General features: G+C 41.6%; 1 protein-coding gene across 2 annotated transcripts in view; it reads right to left on the reverse strand.

The window, feature by feature from the left end:
* NMU (neuromedin U) overlaps window positions 1-17,044 on the reverse strand; it is a 30,382-nt gene extending 13,338 nt beyond the window's left edge. For both annotated transcript variants that reach the window (XM_027971397.3, XM_042251418.2), the window contains exons 1-3: window positions 16,838-17,044; window positions 9,598-9,656; window positions 2,820-2,867 (exon numbers count right to left, since the gene is read on the reverse strand). In XM_027971397.3, the coding sequence (XP_027827198.1) occupies window positions 2,820-2,867; window positions 9,598-9,656; window positions 16,838-16,946 (216 nt within the window). In that variant the 5' untranslated portion in view covers window positions 16,947-17,044. The remainder of the gene's footprint in view (window positions 1-2,819; window positions 2,868-9,597; window positions 9,657-16,837) is intronic.
* Between the last annotated feature and the right edge of the window lie 1,113 nt (window positions 17,045-18,157).

Below are 18,157 nucleotides of genomic sequence, written 5' to 3' on the forward strand. Positions count from 1 at the left end.
TGATTTATAGCTTCAGTTACTGCTAATTCAGAAGATGTGTCATGAAGGACTATTCACGGCCACCAAGACCCTTGCCCCTGGCACACGCATGTTTAACAGGGTAGGCTATAGCTTAGGGATACAGGTGGAGTCATGAAGCAGCTTCTCTGAACACCCTTCCTAGCACGTCAGAGGCCTGCTTTGTTCTGTTTGCCTGCCCATTGCAAATTGTTGGGATATTTATTAACTATATTAAATGGTTCATATGTATATAGTATTTCAATAAATTATAAAACATTTTCAAACACATAATCCACACTTTGTCCTTAAAGCACAGCTTGATATATACAGGATGGGAATTATTATTCTCACATATAAAGCAAGTGAGATTCTAAGAGACTGTGACTTACTTGCCCAGTACCACACACAGCTAGGTTGTCTGACCTAGTTTTGCACTGGTATTGACTGATAAGCCTATGATTAGGAGTTATATGAGAGAAAAAATAGAGTGTGAACACTGATATATCTTTCACTTTTTCCCTTCATGGTTGGGTATGCAGGTCGCCCAGAAAAATCTAGAAATAAATTCCTGAAACTTCATTTTATGGCCCATCTAGAAATGCTGCAAAATACAAAACAATAAAAAAGTCTAGTGATATCATGTGTCTCAGCTCAAAGAAGAATAAATTCAGATATATGGGTGTTTCCTTAGAAAACAGCTTCTAAGTCAGATGAGGTGTGGCAACAAGACTGAAGTCTGACAGAAAAAGTTTCCAAACAAATTATATTTCCTCAAGCAACTTTTCACATGAAGCCAATATTCACTGAGCTGCAACTGTTTAAGGATTTTTCTCATATGGGATTTTTAATATTTTATTTTTTTATCATGGACCTTTTGAAAGAACCTTTATTTTCTATTTGGTAAAAATGTTTTGAAGAACTCTTCAGAGAATCATACACATAATAGCTAATGTGAAAATTATTTTTTTTAATGGTATCAATTAGTGTAAAAGATTTCATAGTAAATTTACCAAGATCTCCTCAAAAGGCACACAGTCTCCAAAGCCAATAAAAGCCTAATTTACTTTTATGGTTTTTAGATGAGTGCTTTAAAATTCATCCTTTTAATTTTGCAGACATAAAAGTGATTCTGAGCGTGCTCCTGGATTTTATATATAATGCAAAAGCTTGTGCGCTGACTAATATCCATCCCATGTTATATATCCACCAAGGTTCCTCAAGCAATTTGAAATATCATTCGTAAACGTCAACCTATTGTGATTCTGATTTCTCTTTACCACCTAATGCCTGTAACTTGCTGCAAGTGGTCCTCTGCAGGCTGAGGAACCAGTGCAGCAGCAGAAATGCAGCACTTTACAAGGCTGCTACTCCACACGGGCCAGGATGACATTCTGGAAGGACTACATAAAGGACAGGCACTGCACCCTGGCCAGACCCTGCAGTGGAGTCACCCCAGGCACACAGCTGACTGCACTGAGAGAGGCTGAGCCAAGAGCCTCTGCTGAGCCCTCTCCTCTGATCAGGAGACTGTGATGCTGATTCAGAAAGGTAAGACACTAAGGCTAACTCTGCTACACCGGCACTGAGAGAAAGAACTGAAGACAGACGGAGCAGCATCCAGCAGAGATGTGTAAGGACACACTTACTTCCCACTCCTCCCCATGTTTTTGAGATAGGCGGGGACCCAGGACCTTTTGCTGTAATGCTTGTACCTGAACAAAGCTCTCCTTGAGCAACCAAATACAAAGAAACTATATGGAACTAAAAATAACTGATGTTTGGGCAGTTGGGGCAATTTATGGACGAAAAGATACCAATAGACCAAAAAACCCAACCGCTACTTCTGAAGAGCCAGGAGCAAAAGCAGGAGTACTGAGTCTGCACTGGACACCACCAGAGAGGTGGGCAAAACACCTAAGCCATCCCTCCAGGCCAACCCCTGGACACACCCCTACGCCCACTCCATATAAGGAACCAGTCCCCACCCCAACACCCAGGGAGCGAGAGCAAGGGAACCTTTACTTGTTCTTACCCCCTCTGCTGCAACAGGAGCCCCCAAAAACCTTTGTCTGAATTTCTTGCCTGGCCTCTAGTCAATTTCTACTTATTGGGGGAGGCCAGGAACCCTGGGTGGTATCACTTCCAGGTATAGGAGCTAGACTAATACTCCTCTCTCCCCAGCCCTCTCTTAGGTGTTTCTTGTGGGAAGAGGAATGAGTTAACCTGATGATTGGCAGCAAGAAACTGGGCACGTTCTGTTCAGCCCTTTCCTCCTAGGTAGCCAGTTCCCTGGCCCATTGTTCTTGCCTTGTCGCTGCCCTGTGGCACAAACCTGATTCTGCTGAAGGTTTGAGTCACTGACTAACCTCAGTTTAATTCTGGGGGTAGTTTTAGCAAGGTCAGCATATCTAAGGCCCATTCACAAACTAACTTTTCAGTTACAATGATATTTTTATCTCCTAAATCTGACTCTGTAAGTACATCTCTCCATGGGTTGACTACCCAATTGAGGGACCAGGATATTAGTCCCTTAATATAGCAATAGACACATTTTAACACAGAATTTCATTTTGAAATTAGTATTTTACTTTTGAAATATGGGTATTTTATCTGCATATCTATTTTTCTTAGAGATAAAGCCTAGCACCTTTCATAAACTCTTGTCACTCATTATTACCTGCCGATGATATAATAATTTCTAATATGTTGACATGTTTTAATAAGTCCATAAAATCATGACAGGTCCAGAGGGAGAAATGCAGTATTTCAGCATGACACAAATGCTTACATCACTCTGAAACAACTCCATTTGGAATTACCTGAGGCTGTGGCTGCATGGATAACAAAGACAAACAAGCATCATTTATCTGTAAAAGAAATGAAAATTCCAGTTACCTCCTGGAAACAGACAGACGATAGCAAAAAAGAGAAAGCAGCTTGTATAGAGTCAGGTTACTTATAAAACATTAAAACAGTCCTGACTGTTCAGGACTCTGGATTTGGGAGGGAGGAGCCTTTTAAACTATCTAAAGAAGTCCTAGAATTGGAATTTCCCCAAGATTTGACCCCAGGCACAGGGGTATACATCCCCATTTCTAGTCATAGGGATAATCAGAGATAGAGATGCTTCAAACATTGAGGGGAAAAACTTTTAGTGTTATTCAGCCTGAGAAATGTGTGTGGTGACTAAAGAATGGCCTCAAAATTAAGGAGCACCCTGTTACGTGGTTCTTTACTACATATAAATCTAATCACATCATCTAAACTAACAGGAAAATAGCATATGTGCTAAACGATAGAGTATACACTAAAAACTTTTTCTTACACAACACGAGCCATCTTTTAGTTTTCTATCAAGAAGCCAGCATTAGAAAATGATTCTATTTTACAATGAAGGTTTATTGACTATGCTTGGCAGCTAGCTGTCCTCAGCTTTTATCCTTAAAAGAAACTTTGAAAGATTTTAAACTGTAGTATAAGAGATTTATATTAATCATTAAAAACTGTGCTGATAAGTTAAGCACTAAGCTGGGTGTCTAGAGTAATTACTGGTATTTATTATTTTCAGTTCAGTTCAGTAGCTCAGTCGTGTCTGACTCTTTGCGACTCCATGAATCACAGCATGCCAGGCCTCCCTGTCTATCACCAACTCCCAGAGTTTACTCAAACTCATGTCCATCGAGTCGGTAATGTCATCCAGCCATCTCATCCTCTTTCGTCTCCTTCTTCTCCTGCCTCCAATCCCTCCCAGCATCAGGGTCTTTTCCAATGAGTCAACTCTTTGCATGAGGTGGCCAAAGTATTGGAATTTCAGCTTTAGCATCAGTCCTTCCAATGAACACCCAGGACTGATCTCCTTAAGGATGGACTGGCTGGATCTCCTTGCAGTCCAAGGGACTCTCAAGAGTCTTCTCCAACACCACAGTTCAAAAGCATCAATTCTTCAGTGCTCAGCTTTCTGAGCACTCTCACATCCATACATGACCACTGGAAAAACCATAGCCTTGACTAGACGGACCTTTGTTGCCAAAGTAATGTCTCTGCTTTTGAATATGCTATCTAGGTTGGTCATAACTTTCCTTCCAAGGAGTAAGTGTCTTTTAATTTCATGGCTGCAATCACCATCTGCAGTGATTTTGGTGCCCCCCAAAATAAAGTCAGCCACTGTTTCCACTGTTTCCCCATCTATTTCCCATGAAATGATGGGACCAGATGCCATGATCTTAGTTTTCTGAATGGTGAGTTTTAAGCCAACTTTTTCCCTCTCCTCTTTCACTTTCATCAAGAGGCTTTTTAGTTCCTCTTCACTTTCTGCCGTAAGAGTGGTTTAGTGGCCTTTTAAAATGGGACTCAAAAAAATGTGACTGATTCTTATCTGTCTGAGATGATTTAGGTTGAGTCCTATTTATGACATAACATCTCAGGGGTCGCCTTTTAATTCTAGAATTGTTTGTTGAATTTAATTTCTCACACTTAACTGAAGGGAGGAAATTATATCCTTTAATCATAATTTCTTAAGCTCCTTATTGTTTCCAATAAACATGAAGTAAACTAAAACATGAACTAAAATACCCACTTCTCTAACTTAGAGAATAACAAAAGTATATGTGGTAACATACAGCATTACAGAAAAGCATATGTTTGTTTCTCCTTTTTTTGTTCACAAAACTTGTATTGGGAGAATTGTTTTATTCTATTTGTCCCTTGTGTCCAGTCACCTGCTCCTGCTTCTGAAGATTCTCTTCAGAATCTCTCTCCCTCTCTCTCTCTCTCTCTCTCTCTCTCACACACACACACACACACACACACACACACACACACACACACACACACGGTAAACTTCTTGAGGTCAGGGGCTATTTAACGTGCTCAAAGAAGTGATCAATAAATATTCTTTAATTAAATTGTATTGCGCTTGTAGGACATAAAAAGAAGTCAGTTGAGAGAGGAAAACCAAAAGAGTTTTTAAGCTTTAATAGGTTTTTTAAGCTTTGAATTGTGACCAATGCTTAGTGTATCATCCCCAAATGCAATTAAGTCTGCCTTAGTAGGGTAGGAGGAAGTAGTCCCTCCCCCAAATAGTGATGTTTAGGTATCTGAATATGTTATTTGCTCAAGAGAGAGCTGTCCACCCCCAGCCCAGGCAGCCCGTCTGTGTGAAGTAGTCAAGTCCAAAGACCCTTGAAACTCAGGGTTCACTAATCAGTGCATCAATATTGCTTGAATAAAACCATCAGAATAAGAAAAAACTCCAGTTAATCAAATTAGTAGATAATTACAAAGCTTTTCAGTCTTTGTACTCCTTTCTTTAAAAGGCAGAGTTGTACTACCTGCCGTCTTTCCCTTTGGGAAAGCACTTGTTCATTTTACTCAGTTTATGGGCCTGATGGTTTTAAGTACCACTAATTGCTTTTGAAAACTCTGTGGAGTCCATTGATTAATCCCTTTGAAAATGGTTAGGTCTCTGTATTTGGTTTGAAAAGTACATATTTCTAGTGTCTGAATAGCTTTGTCATTTTGAAAACCTCTGGTAGAAAGCTTAACTATATGTTCTAAACATTTTACTTTTTAAAATATTTTTTATAAAAGAATTTATAGAGGTTTACAACTCCATTTGATTTTGCCCCCAGCATTATCATCTAAAAGTTTTTTTCAAGGATTTTTCACAGGAATATAATTTCAAGCTAAAATACATGTTTTTATATTCTACATTAATATCTATTATCTAATTTGTCATCTTATTAATATATTTCTAGCATGTGTTATTGGGGATTCCCTGGTGGCTCAGTGGAAAAGAATCTGCCTGCCAATGCAGGAGACTTGGGTTCCATCCCTGGGTAGGGAAGATCCCCTGGAGAAGGAAATGGCAACCCACTCCAGTATTCCTGCCTAGGAAATCCCAGGGACAGGGGAGCCTGGTGGGCTACAGTCCATGGGGTCACAAAAGAGTCGGACACGACTTAGCGACTAAACAACAACAAGCATACATCATGATATACCAAGGCAGAGGCCCTTAAAAGAGATTTTATGAGTTTCTATGCTATTTAAGCAGAGTCGGACATGACTGAGTGACTTCACTCACTCACTCACTCATGCTATTTAAGGCTCTTTAGTACTCGGTCCTTACCATCAACCTTTTCCATCATGTATTTTGTTAGGGGTGGCTTAGGTACAAACGTATTCTCCTCACTTTATAGCTTGCCATCATCATTGGATATGCTTTATTTATTCTTTTATATTTCCCTTGCCTACTCTCATTCCATCCTCCCAAAGGCCACTCTTTTGATGTATTTGATGTGTATCCTTTGTTTGTTTATATTCTTATAAAATCTGTACTGTTGTTTGGTGTGTGTGTATAATATTCTCTTACTTTTTTTTCTTAATACTATGAGATCACTCTCTGTTCCTGGATGCCTCTAGTGTGTTGCTCCTAACTACCACAGAGTCCTTCATAACGTGCACCCAACTCATGTTGCCTACCTACTTCCCAGTGATGGATAGCCTGTTCCCTCCACCCACCCCATTACCTCCTTGTGTCTGTCCCCATATACGGTTCTGTAGGAGAATATGTTTGGGCTGCATACCCAGGAGAGGGATATTCTAGAGCATGGGGATATCTAGGTGGCTTTCCAGATGGCTGTTCTCAGTGCTGGAGTCATGTGGTTCCAGGCACTTCTGGTCTGTCCTGAGCACAGACTCTGCCTCTGGTCAAAGAGGCAGAGTCACAGGTGATTGCAGTTAGAAATTACTGAGTTTTGAGTGTGCTTGAATGGTGAATGACAAAGGACAATGACAGCATACTGACAATGTCAGCTAAACTCTCCAAGCTTTAGTCTCACTTCCACCAGTTCATTTGTCTGTTCTTACACCCTCATTATGCCTTTTTTATTAGTACAGTACAGTATTTTTTGATATCTGGTAGGGAAAGTTCCTTAGCTACTGGCAGACCTTTATTTTTCTGTATCAATTGTAGGTTAAATTTATAAATTTTCCAAACAAAAGTTAAGTGGAATTCTGATTGGGGTTACATTGATTTTATGGAATCTACATAAACTATTTGGGGAGAATCAATATTTTTCTTACATTAAATTAATTGTTCCATCCAACAGCAAAGAATGTCTCTCCAAATATTTGCATTATCTTCTAATTCCTTTATTAAAATTTGATTTTTTCATATAAGCTATTGTGTATTTTTGGTTAATTCCTAAATACTTATAGCTTTTGTTGCCATTGTGAATGATGTAGTATTTTCATATTACTTTTTCTTAGTGAAAAGAAATGTTAGTGATTCTTGTATATTGGTATTATATCCAAAACTCTGCTGAATTCTCATCCTAGCTCTAATAGTTTCAAGTGAGAAATTCGTTAATGTAATTCATCACGATTATAGATTAAAGGAGAAAAGGCATGTCAACTAAAAAAAAAGCACAAAGTGAAAGCTGCAAGTTAAGTTTTATTTGGGGCAGTAGAAGGCAATGGCACCCCACTCCAGTACTCTTGCCTGGAAAATCCCATGGACAGAGGAGCCCGGTGGGCTGCAGTCCATGGGGTCGCTAACAGTCACACAGGACTGAGCGACTTCCGTTTCACTTTTCACTTTCATGCATTGGAGAAGGAAATGGCAACCCACTCCAGTGTTCTTGCCTGGAGAATCCCAGGGACAGGGCAGCCTGGTGGGCTGCCATCTCTGTGGTCACACAGAGTCGGACACGACTGAAGCGACTTAGCAGCAGCAGCAGCAGCATGAGGACTGTAGCCTGGGAGACAGCACCCCAGTTAGCTCCAAGAAACTGCTCCAAAGAGGTACTGGGAAAGGACAATTTATATGTGATTTTGGTAAAAGGAGAGTACATGCAATCAAGTGCATGTTTTTTTGAGGAGAGTTTCTGCTGCTCTTTTGAAGCTTCTGCTAGTCACAAGAGACAATTGTCATCATGAAGGGTTTTAGTGCTTTTCTAGAGAAGAGGAAATATAAAAATTCAGATCATAAAACCAGTTCCTGAGAATATCTAACTATCTGAAGACTTGTCCTGCCAGTTTCCTGAAGCACAGAGTGCCTCATTTCTGCTCTCCACCCTGAACTTTTTCAGGAAGTGTTGAAGGTCAGCAGCTACAGCTGCACACGATTTAAACCTTGTAGATGGCAAGCACCCACACAAGTGCCAATTTGTGGTTGACAGGCATATTGCTTATCTCAGTGTTGGTGCAGGTAAAATATTTGATTAAGTTCACATTTTATTTAGGATTAACAAAACTCTTAAGAAAGGAGAAGAGAAATTCCTTAACTAAGTGAACATTATATAGCAGAATTCTAGAGGAAATTTATACTTTACAGAGATCCTTTAGCTACATTTACTGTATGTAAACATAGTACTGGAGGACTCTGGCCATTGCTTGGAAGAGGCTTTCCTGGTGGTTCAGATGGTAAAGAATTTGCCTGCAATGCAGGTGACCTGGGTTTGATTGCTGGGTTGGGAAGATCCCCTGTAGATCCATTTTAAATGGATCCTTTCTAACTTATGGGAACTTTCTTGTCTTCTAAGACACAGACTACATTTTTAAATGCCCCTATTATCTTCAGAAAGAATGTGTATACTATTTAGTACATGATTTTTAAAATATTTCTAATAGCTCAAATTCATGAATTGTGTTGTTAGGTCTTTGACATATTTTCTTATGTGCTATTTCCTTTAACTATCAGTTTTGAGAGAGGTATATTAAAATCTCCAACTACAAATGTTCATTTATCTATTTTTCCCTGAATTTCTATCAATTCTTAAATAAGTTTGGAGATTCTTCTGTTAATACAGGCTTCCCTGATAGCTCAGTTGGTAAAGAATCTATCTGCAATGCAGGAGACTCTGGTTTGATTCCTGGGTCGGGAAGATCCCCGGAGAAGGGGTGGGCTACTCATTCCAGTATTCTTGGACTTCCCTTGTAGCTCAGCTGGTAAAGAATCCACCTATAACGCAGGAGACCTGGGTTTGATCCCTGGGTTGGGAAGATCCCCTGGAGAAGGGAAAGGCTACCCATTCCAGTATTTTGACCTGGAGAATTCCATGGACTACATCCATGGGGTCACTTTCACTTTCACTCCTGTTAATACATATTAATGATGGCTGTATCTTTTTGCTCTGTTGCTCTTTTATCAACATATGTTTATCTGTTAAAATGGTTCATGTACTTGAATTCTATTTTATCAGATGTTAAGACTGCTACTCCAATTTTTGTGCAGTTCATATTTATTTGGTGTGTCATTTTCCATTCTCAACCACTTTTGGTTTTCTACTTCAAGTGTGACTTTTACATAGACCATATTGCTGAATCTGTTTTTAACATCTGGTCTGATAATCTCTTTAAATGGTGTATTTTAGCACATTCATATTCTCATTATTCTATTATTAGGATTTATTTCTGCCATCTTCACCATTTACAGTATTTTTGGTTTCTTTTCATCTTTCTTTCTTTCATTTAATAAAAAAATTATGAATTCAGAATGTTGCTAAAATCACAAAGCTCAATTACATTATTTCACTTTACCATGATAATTTTAAAAAGGGTAATTTTCCACTAATTTGTGTAATGATAATTCTTTACCTCATTCCACAACCGTAATTCTTGTTCAGGCTGTAATCCTTGAGGCAATACTGGAGCACCTAAAAATAAAGTTATATTCACAAGTTAATGTTACAATATTTCTCCTAAAACTAAGCATTATATATAGTTCATTTTTGGATGATATTTCTCATTTTTCACTGTATATCATCATTCTCCTAGTTCAATTGGGTATCTCCGGATTTGACTTAGTATAAGGATTCCCTGGTGTTTTAGTTGGTAAAGATTCCCCTGCAATGCAGGAGACTGGGGTTCAATCCCTGAGTGGGGAAGATCCTCTGGAGAAGAACATGGCAATCCACTCCAGTGTTCTTGCTTGGGAAATCCCACGGACAAAGGAGCCTGGAGGGCTACAGTCCATGGAGTCCCAAAAGAGTCGGACATGACTTAGCAACTAAACCACCAGCAACCAAGGAGACATAATTATTAAAGAAACTTTAACAACATTACAAAGACATTACTCTCAAGAGTGAAAGACTTATATGTCCACACAAAAACTTATACATGAACATGCACAGTAGCATTATTCATAATAGCCCTGAAGTGTAAACACTCCAACTGTCCATCACCTGGTGAAGTAACAAAATGTAGTACATCCATACAATGGAAAATCGTGGTCCATAGAAAAGAATGAACTATTGACATATGCTGCAACAGAGATGAATCTCAAACAGATTGTGCTAAATCAAATAAGCAAATGCAAAAGATTATATTCATACATATAAATGGATGAATCCATTAATATGGAACATCCAGAGAAGGCAAATCTATAGCACTAGATCACTGGCTGCTTAGGGCTGAGGGTAGGAATGGGGACTGACTGCAAATGGACATAACAGATCTTTGGAGGGTGATGGAAAATTCTATTGTTGTGATAGCCACACAACTCTTTCTTTTCTCTCTCTCTCTCTTCTTTTTGGTAGAGATGAATCAATACTTCATTTGTTAAGGAGAAGTAAAATTACTAAAAGTTTTGTAAAACAGAGCAAAAAAAGTAAGAAATCCATTCTACTTAATTCAGAATGCTTGAAGAGTCATTTATGCCACTATGTATCATAATGCAGGAAGAAAAATTTATTACAGACACATGTTTTTTTTAGTTTGGGTTTAATGCTGGCTTGACCTAAATATTATAAAGAATGATATTCAACCAATTGAAATAACATTTTTCAAGTAAGACAATGCCTCCAGGGTATTCCTAATGTGATCATGAAAGAGAACTTAGATGATGAAGTATCACATAAAATCCATGTAAATGCATAAATACAATGTTATAGCACAACTTTATGTAAACTTTTATGTTTATTTGTATGTAAATCACTAGTACTTGCTATAACTAGTGGGGCTTCCCTGGTGGCTCAGATGATAAAGAATCTGCCTGCAATGCAGGAGATCAGGGTTCAGTCCCTGGGTCAGGAACGTCCCTTGGAAAAGGGAATGGCTACCCTCTCCAATATTCTTGCCTGGAGAATTCCATGGACAGAGGAGCCTGGTGGGCTATATAGTCCATGGGGTCGCAAAGAGTTGGACACAACTGAGTGACTAACACTTTAACTGGAAGATTGTACCTTTTGACCACCTTTATGAAAACTTATTTATACCATAAATCACAAATTAATTTAAAAAACAAACAAAAACTCTCAAAATATATGAAACATATTTAAAAAAAAGGTGATGGCAGATATCCTTATAGGATAGAACTCTTTCAAATCAACAGAAAAAAAGGAAACATGAATAGGCAAATGGCTGCTCAACTCTTTGCTACTGCTAAGTTGCTTCAGTCGTGTCCGACTCTGTGCGACCCCATAGATAGCAGCCCACCAGGCTCCCCCATCCCCAGGACTCTCCAGGCAAGAACACCAGAGTGGGTTGCCATGTCCTTCTCCAATGCGTGAAAGTGAAGAGTGAAAGTGAAGTCACTCAGTTGTGTCTGATTCTTAGCGACCCCATGGCCTGCAGCCTATCAGGCTCCTCCACCCATGGGATTCTCCAGGCAAGAATACTAGAGTGGGTCGCCATTGCCTTTTCTGGCCCAACTCTTTAAGTCCACTTAAAAATCACTGAGTTGCATAATTAAAACATAAATTTTATGGTACACAAACTGTATCTCAGTAAAGGTTTTTTTTAAAAAAGAATTACTTGTTAATGCCTTAATTATTGTTGAAATAAAATGTTAACTAGCTTATAGCCTCTAAAGTAATATTTTCTTCACAGGTTTAATTTTCTAATTCATGCTGTATAAATTATAAATATTAAATGTAATTATTCTTTATTATATATATATATATATACATTTATTCTTACTAAAATTAAGAAAATACCCTTTTGTGAAAATGAAAGTGTTAGTCTCTCAGTCATGCCTGACTCTTCGCAACTCCATGAACTGTAGCCCAGCAGGCTCCTCTGTCCATGGAATTCTCCAGGCAAGACTTCTGGAGTGGGTTGTCATTCCCTTCTCCAGGGGATCCTCCCGATCCCGGGACGGAACTTGGGATTCATGTGCTGCAGGTAGATTCTTTAGCATTTGAGCCACCAGGGAATCCATAGGCACTATGTTAAGCATCAAAACATGTCATGTCCTTAAACCTTTAAACCAACCTTTTAAGGTAGCCATTCTCCTTATTCCCATTTTAAGATGAGGAAACTGAAGGAAGGAAAGATTAAATAATTTGTCTCAGGTCACCAAAATATATACGTAGCAGAAGCAGATTTCAAATCAGGTCTGCATGCAGGCTCAGTCATGTCTGACTTTTCGTGACCCAATGGACTGTAGCCCGCCAGGCTCCTCTGCACATGGGATTTCTCAGGCAAGAATACTGGAGTGAGTTGCCATTTCCTCCTCTAGAGGATCTAACCCAGGGATCCAACCTGGGTCTTCTGTGGCTCCTGCATTAGCAAGCAGATTCTTTACCACTTGAGCCACCTGGGAAGCCCTCAAACCAGGTATGACCGATTCCAAATCCTAACAGATTTTTCCCCCTAATTCTACCACTTTTCAGTCAAGTCTTGCTTTGAGGTCACTCAAATTTATACTGTTATTGAAGCTAAGTTCTAATAAAAGTAAGTATTTAACTACATTTTCTGTACCCAGCATTAGAAGTAACTTACATGGATCATGTAGTCCCTAGTCAAGAGTTCATTTATTTGAATCCCCTTTCATGGGACAGCTATTCTAAGTACACAAACAATCTTACGCACTTCTCAATTATATATTTCTTATCCTAGCCCAAAGGTATATCTCAAAGTCACTATTGTCTGGTGACTGTTACTCTAAGTTGATTCTGTTTTCAGAAACGGATAAAGCTGTGCTTCTCAAATTTTTAGACAAAACATCTGGCGATCTGACTAAATGAGATTCTGATTCAGTGATTTGGGTACAAATCCAGGAGTCTGCATTTCTAGCAAGCTTCCTGGTGATAAACTGATGCGGCTAGTCCATGGATAACAGTGAACAGCCAGAGGCAGTGAGCACTGCATTGCAGAAAGAAACAGAGGATGCCTCTTATTTGACAGAACTAGGCAGCTCAAAGAAACGTTTTAGGTGTAAGCTTTTTAACAAGTCTGAATAATTCCGGAAGAGGGATATAAATATTCTCATGAAAAAAATCTAACAGGCCATCGGACCATTCCTTACAGCTTGAATGCATTACTCACCTATTGTTACTAAGCGTACGCAACTTTGAAAAATAGGAAGGTGAAAGAAAGGGTGATAAAGGGAGAGAGCAGTATTTGATTGAAAAGAACCAGAGTCAAGTATGATGCAAGGAAATACACAAGGAATTTCACTTGTTGGATGCAGTCTTCACCTGCCTGTACTTTTGATTTCTCCACTCATCACACCAGGGTTAATCTCTGTTTGACAGGGCATTTCTGTTTAGAGAACACATTTTCATATTCTTTCTTTGCTTGACTATCCTCCACCCTCCAGTAAAAGTGGAAGCACCCCCTACCTACAGCCTTACCAAGATCTTTGAGACTTTGTCTCCTTCCATGTCCCCAAGCTGGCCCGGGCCACACCAAAACTGCCACTGTCTAACTTAGTCCCAAGTATTTCTATAATAAAAAAGGGATACTTTGTGGCTCTTACACAAAACACATAAGCACAGTCTCAGGGTAGAAAGGTTAGAGAAACCAGAATTTTTAAATGTTTACCTATAATTTGTAGAAAAGCATTAATATCCTATGGCTGAATCCAAACATAAGAGGAAAAAATGTGCCTTTTGTCTATTTGTTAACTAAAGTTGATGCCCTTCTCCTCTCAACATACCCAGGATGCGGGCTTTACATTATCAAATAGTAGTGCTAGACACTTTCCCAAATACTGTCAGGACAGTGCCACTCTCTTCTATATCCTGAAAACAGCATTGGATTTTTTTGTTGTTGTTTTTGCTTTTAATTTTTATTAAAAGTAGGACTTTTATTAACAGTAGAGCTTCCCAGGTGGCACAGTGGTAAAGAATCTGCCTGCCAATGTTGGGTTTGATCCCTGGGTCCAAAAGATCCCCTGGAGTAGGAAATGGCAACCCACACCGGTTTTATTGGCTGGAAAATTCCATAGACAGGAGCCTGGTGGGCTACGATCCATGGGGTCACCAAGAGTTGGACACAACTAAGTGCTCACACACAGTTGACTTACAATGTTGTATTAACAACTGCACTATTTTTGATCAATTTCAAGACACTTATATTTAACACTATCTCATAACGGGAAATCTTTCGTTTTATACTGAACAATATAACTAATGCAAATAATATGGATCAACAGCTTGGGCATCTGTAAATATACCATGTGTAAGAGAAAGAAAAGCAGATCCTGCTATTCTAAAAGTAGTGTCCATTATCTTTTCTCATTGCTAGTACTTAGCCAGTGTAGGATTTGGAAATCAGAAATCATTACTGCTGACTGAATTTCAAGAACTATTTCATGAGTAGGAAAAGACACTTCTTAATTTAGTCTTGAGCACTTCATCACTTCTTGTCAGAGGCCGTGTCAAGAGATAGTTTGTTGCAGATATCCAAAGGTACCTCTCTTTTAGGAAATTTCTGTCTTCATTTTAATGTTCTTTGAATGGTAAACTGTTTCCAGCCACCAATTCTGTGGCTGGCCCTTTACCTTTTTATTGCCATTGCAGCTCTGCTAACACATTTTTGCTGAGGATGCTACACTTATTGACACAATTCCGGCCCCCCCCCGACCCCGCCCACCCCGACCCGGCTTTGTGGCATTTGCTTTGTTTTTTTGATACATCCACTTGCACCTTGCATAATGATTAACCTTGGTGGATTGTCTCCCGGCTTCGCTTCTGTATGTCAAGCTTCCCCTCCAGTGCTAATTGTCAGGGCTCAGGAATATAGCAGATCACCAGGGCAGATCAGATGAGAGTAAATGCACCCTCTTCCCTTCTCATCACATTTTTAGAGAGATAAAATTAATTTTTTAGTATTAACAGCAGGTCTGAAGGGGAAAGAAGACACAAAAGGGTAGTCTAGGGGGATTTCTGTGTAGGGAAAGAGGTATCTCATCCCTTAACTTGAGAAACAGTGGGGATATTTAAGAGATGATTGGTCAACCAGTAGATACCCTCTTTTGGAAACAACACCCAAAACTTGCTGTTTTTAGAAAATGGCTGCTGCTTCCTGTAGTTTCTGCCCAATCACCAGTAGCCTGAAAATTCCCCTGTATCTCCCTGCTAAAAGTTCTCTCTCACTGATGCAAAATTCACTGCAAGCATATAGTACTTAACATCATGGAAAGTATATTTGCTTCGCAGAGAAAAAATTAAACTGTGACCATCTGCTTTCTGAATAAGGTAGATAAAAGCGACCATCTTAATTTTACCAATAACAAATTTAAAACGGAAAAAGATGAACGTGACTTTGCAAAAGGCATGCTGTATCGCTGCTGAATATGCAATGGAGAAGGTTTAGGTCTCCTAGCTTCTACTGCTTACATTTCACAACCAAATTACCCTGCTTTTCAAGCCGAGGAGTCCCCACCTCTCTGAATCTCAAATGCCCCAAGGAAAGGGGGAAAACAATGAAAGGACAGCAATAAAAATAGCTCTATTAGGAAAAGAATGATGTGTCAGTTCCCCCACCTCTAAAAGGGGGCTGGGCTACAGGTTAGGGAAGGTTCCCACACTAATCGCTTCAAGTCCTAACATTACGGACAATGATGAAACGGCCCTCCCTTACAGGACTGAGAGGAGAGCAGAGGGAAACTAAGGGGACCCGTTGCGGATCTAGAAAATTCAAGATCTTAGTAGGGCTACCGCTGGCCCAGGAGGGCCCTAGCTCAAAGCTGGGAGATGAGGGATGGTCCCCTCAGGCTACTTGGAAAGGTAACCTTAAGGGAGCAGGGAAGTGATCTTTTCCACTGGAACAGGTTATATCTACCCTACCCCAAGTCCCAAGATTCGGACACCCCTTCCAGACCTTGCTTTTGCTTTCCCCCCATCTTCCCTCTAGGCCACGGCTTCACTGGTGGTTCAGATGGTAAAGAATTCTGCCTGCCAATGCAGGAGACCCAGGTTCAATCCCTGGGTCGGGAAGATACCCCGGAGGAGGAAACGGCAACCCACTCCAGTATTCTTGCCTGGAGAATCCCAAGGACAGAGGAGCCTGGCGGGCTACTCTCCGTGGGGTCTCAAAGAGTCGGACACGACCGAGCAACTAACACTTTCACTTCCTCTAAGTGAGGCACAGAAGTCCTTGTTACTATCGAAGCACAGAGCCCACGCTCTCCCTTTCCATTCTGCTAGAAAGGGGCTTGTTACTGCTCAGGCTTGCCTGAACAGTCCTGGAGCTCACTCACCAAGAAAGGTGAGCACTTTCCAAGTTGACCTCGCATCACACCCACTCTAGTTTTGCTTCACTGTCAATCCCTCCAGTAATTGCAATCAAAGGAAGAGCATTTTAATTTTCACTGTTTTAACTCCCGTTACCCATAAATCAAGCGGGCTGGACATCCCGAGTCTGAGGGGGCTGCCCGGCTTGCGAGATTCCCCCAGGCCCAGGTCCAGGCTCGAGCCGGGCCACAGACACGTGCGCCCTGGCTACCCTGAGGTGGCGACCCGTGCGCCGCGGCACGAAGGTGTGGCAAATCCCACCAGCCAAGAGTAAAGACGAGAAAAGGAGATAAGAGATCGAGGAACGGAGCGGGGAGAGGAGGCACTGGACTGGACGCGGCGCGGGTGTCCCAGGGGGCGCGGGGTCCTCTTACCTCCGCAGTCGTCCGCGCAACAAGACAGCAGTAGCAGCAGCAGGAGCGGGGACCCGGCGGCCACATGCCCCGCCGGCGGCTCGGGGCGACGGCTCGCGGCTCGCAGCATCCCGGGACCCTGCGCTGCACCTGCCGCGCGCTCCGAGCAGTGCTCCGGTTGAGCTTCCGCGTCCCCGGCGCGCTGTTCTCCCGGCTCCGCGTCCAGACAGACCGCCCCACGCGCTGCCAACTTTTAAATCTCGCGGACACGTGAGCTGAGGCGGCTAGGTCCCCGCGCGCGCGTCACCTCCCGCCCCCGGCCTTCCTCGCGTCACTCGCAACCCGCCCCACCCCGCACCCCATGCACGAGTTTCTGACTCAGGGTACCATGCATCTTTCACCCTCCTCGCCCTAGGGTCTCTGGAATGGAGGGTCATAGAATTAAAATGAAGCATGTCTATTCCCTTCTTTGGAAGCACTGAAGGGGAGCCGGAGGGGAATGCAAACCAGGCGGCCAGCAGAGGCTGGTATCCCGGCTTTTACACTTGGTGGTGGCGATGCTCTGCCAGAGACGACCCGTCTGCACCCTCCCCGGAAAGCCTTCTCTGCCCCACCCGACTGTGCGGCACCTCTTGTCCAGAGCTCCAGGAGCCACCTCGGTGCAAGCACTTCTGTTCTGTTGCCCTGTTCATCCCCAGCTCTTGGTACACGCCCAGGGAATCTTAGAGCAGTACTGGCTCATGGTGGATAGTTAGTGTTAGTCGCTCAGTCATGTCCGATCTTTGCGACCTCATGGACTGCAGCCCACCTGTCTCCTCTGTCCATGGAATTTTCCAGACAAGAATACCAGAGTGGGTTGCCATTTCCTTCTCCAGGGGATCTTCCCAACTCAGGGATCGAAACTGGGCCTCCTGCACTGCAGGCAGATTGTTTACCGACTGAGCCACCAGGGAAGGTGGTGCTGTGCTTAGTCGTTCAATCGCGACTCTTTACGACCCCATGGACTGTAGCTCGGCAGGCTCCTCTGCCCATGGGGATTCTCTAGGCAAGAATACTGGAGTGGGTTGCCATGCCCTCCTCCAAGGGATCTTGCCAACCCAAGGATAGAACCCAGGTCTCCCACATTGCCGGCAGATTCTTTACCCTCTAAGGCACCAGGGATGGTGTTCCCCAAATTCCTATCAGGTCTGAGATCTTTTAGGGGAAAGCAGTTGTCTGTTAAAGACAGTTAAAAAAAAAAAAAAAAAAAGGACTGCTGAGGCTTGACCACATAGACCTTTCTAAGTTCTGGAAGGTCTTGACTCTCCTGCGGAATTGCAAGCCTCAAGGTAACACCTTCCT

Source organism: Ovis aries, chromosome 6, assembly GCF_016772045.2.
Source record: "Ovis aries strain OAR_USU_Benz2616 breed Rambouillet chromosome 6, ARS-UI_Ramb_v3.0, whole genome shotgun sequence".
Lineage (NCBI taxonomy): Eukaryota > Metazoa > Chordata > Mammalia > Artiodactyla > Bovidae > Ovis > Ovis aries.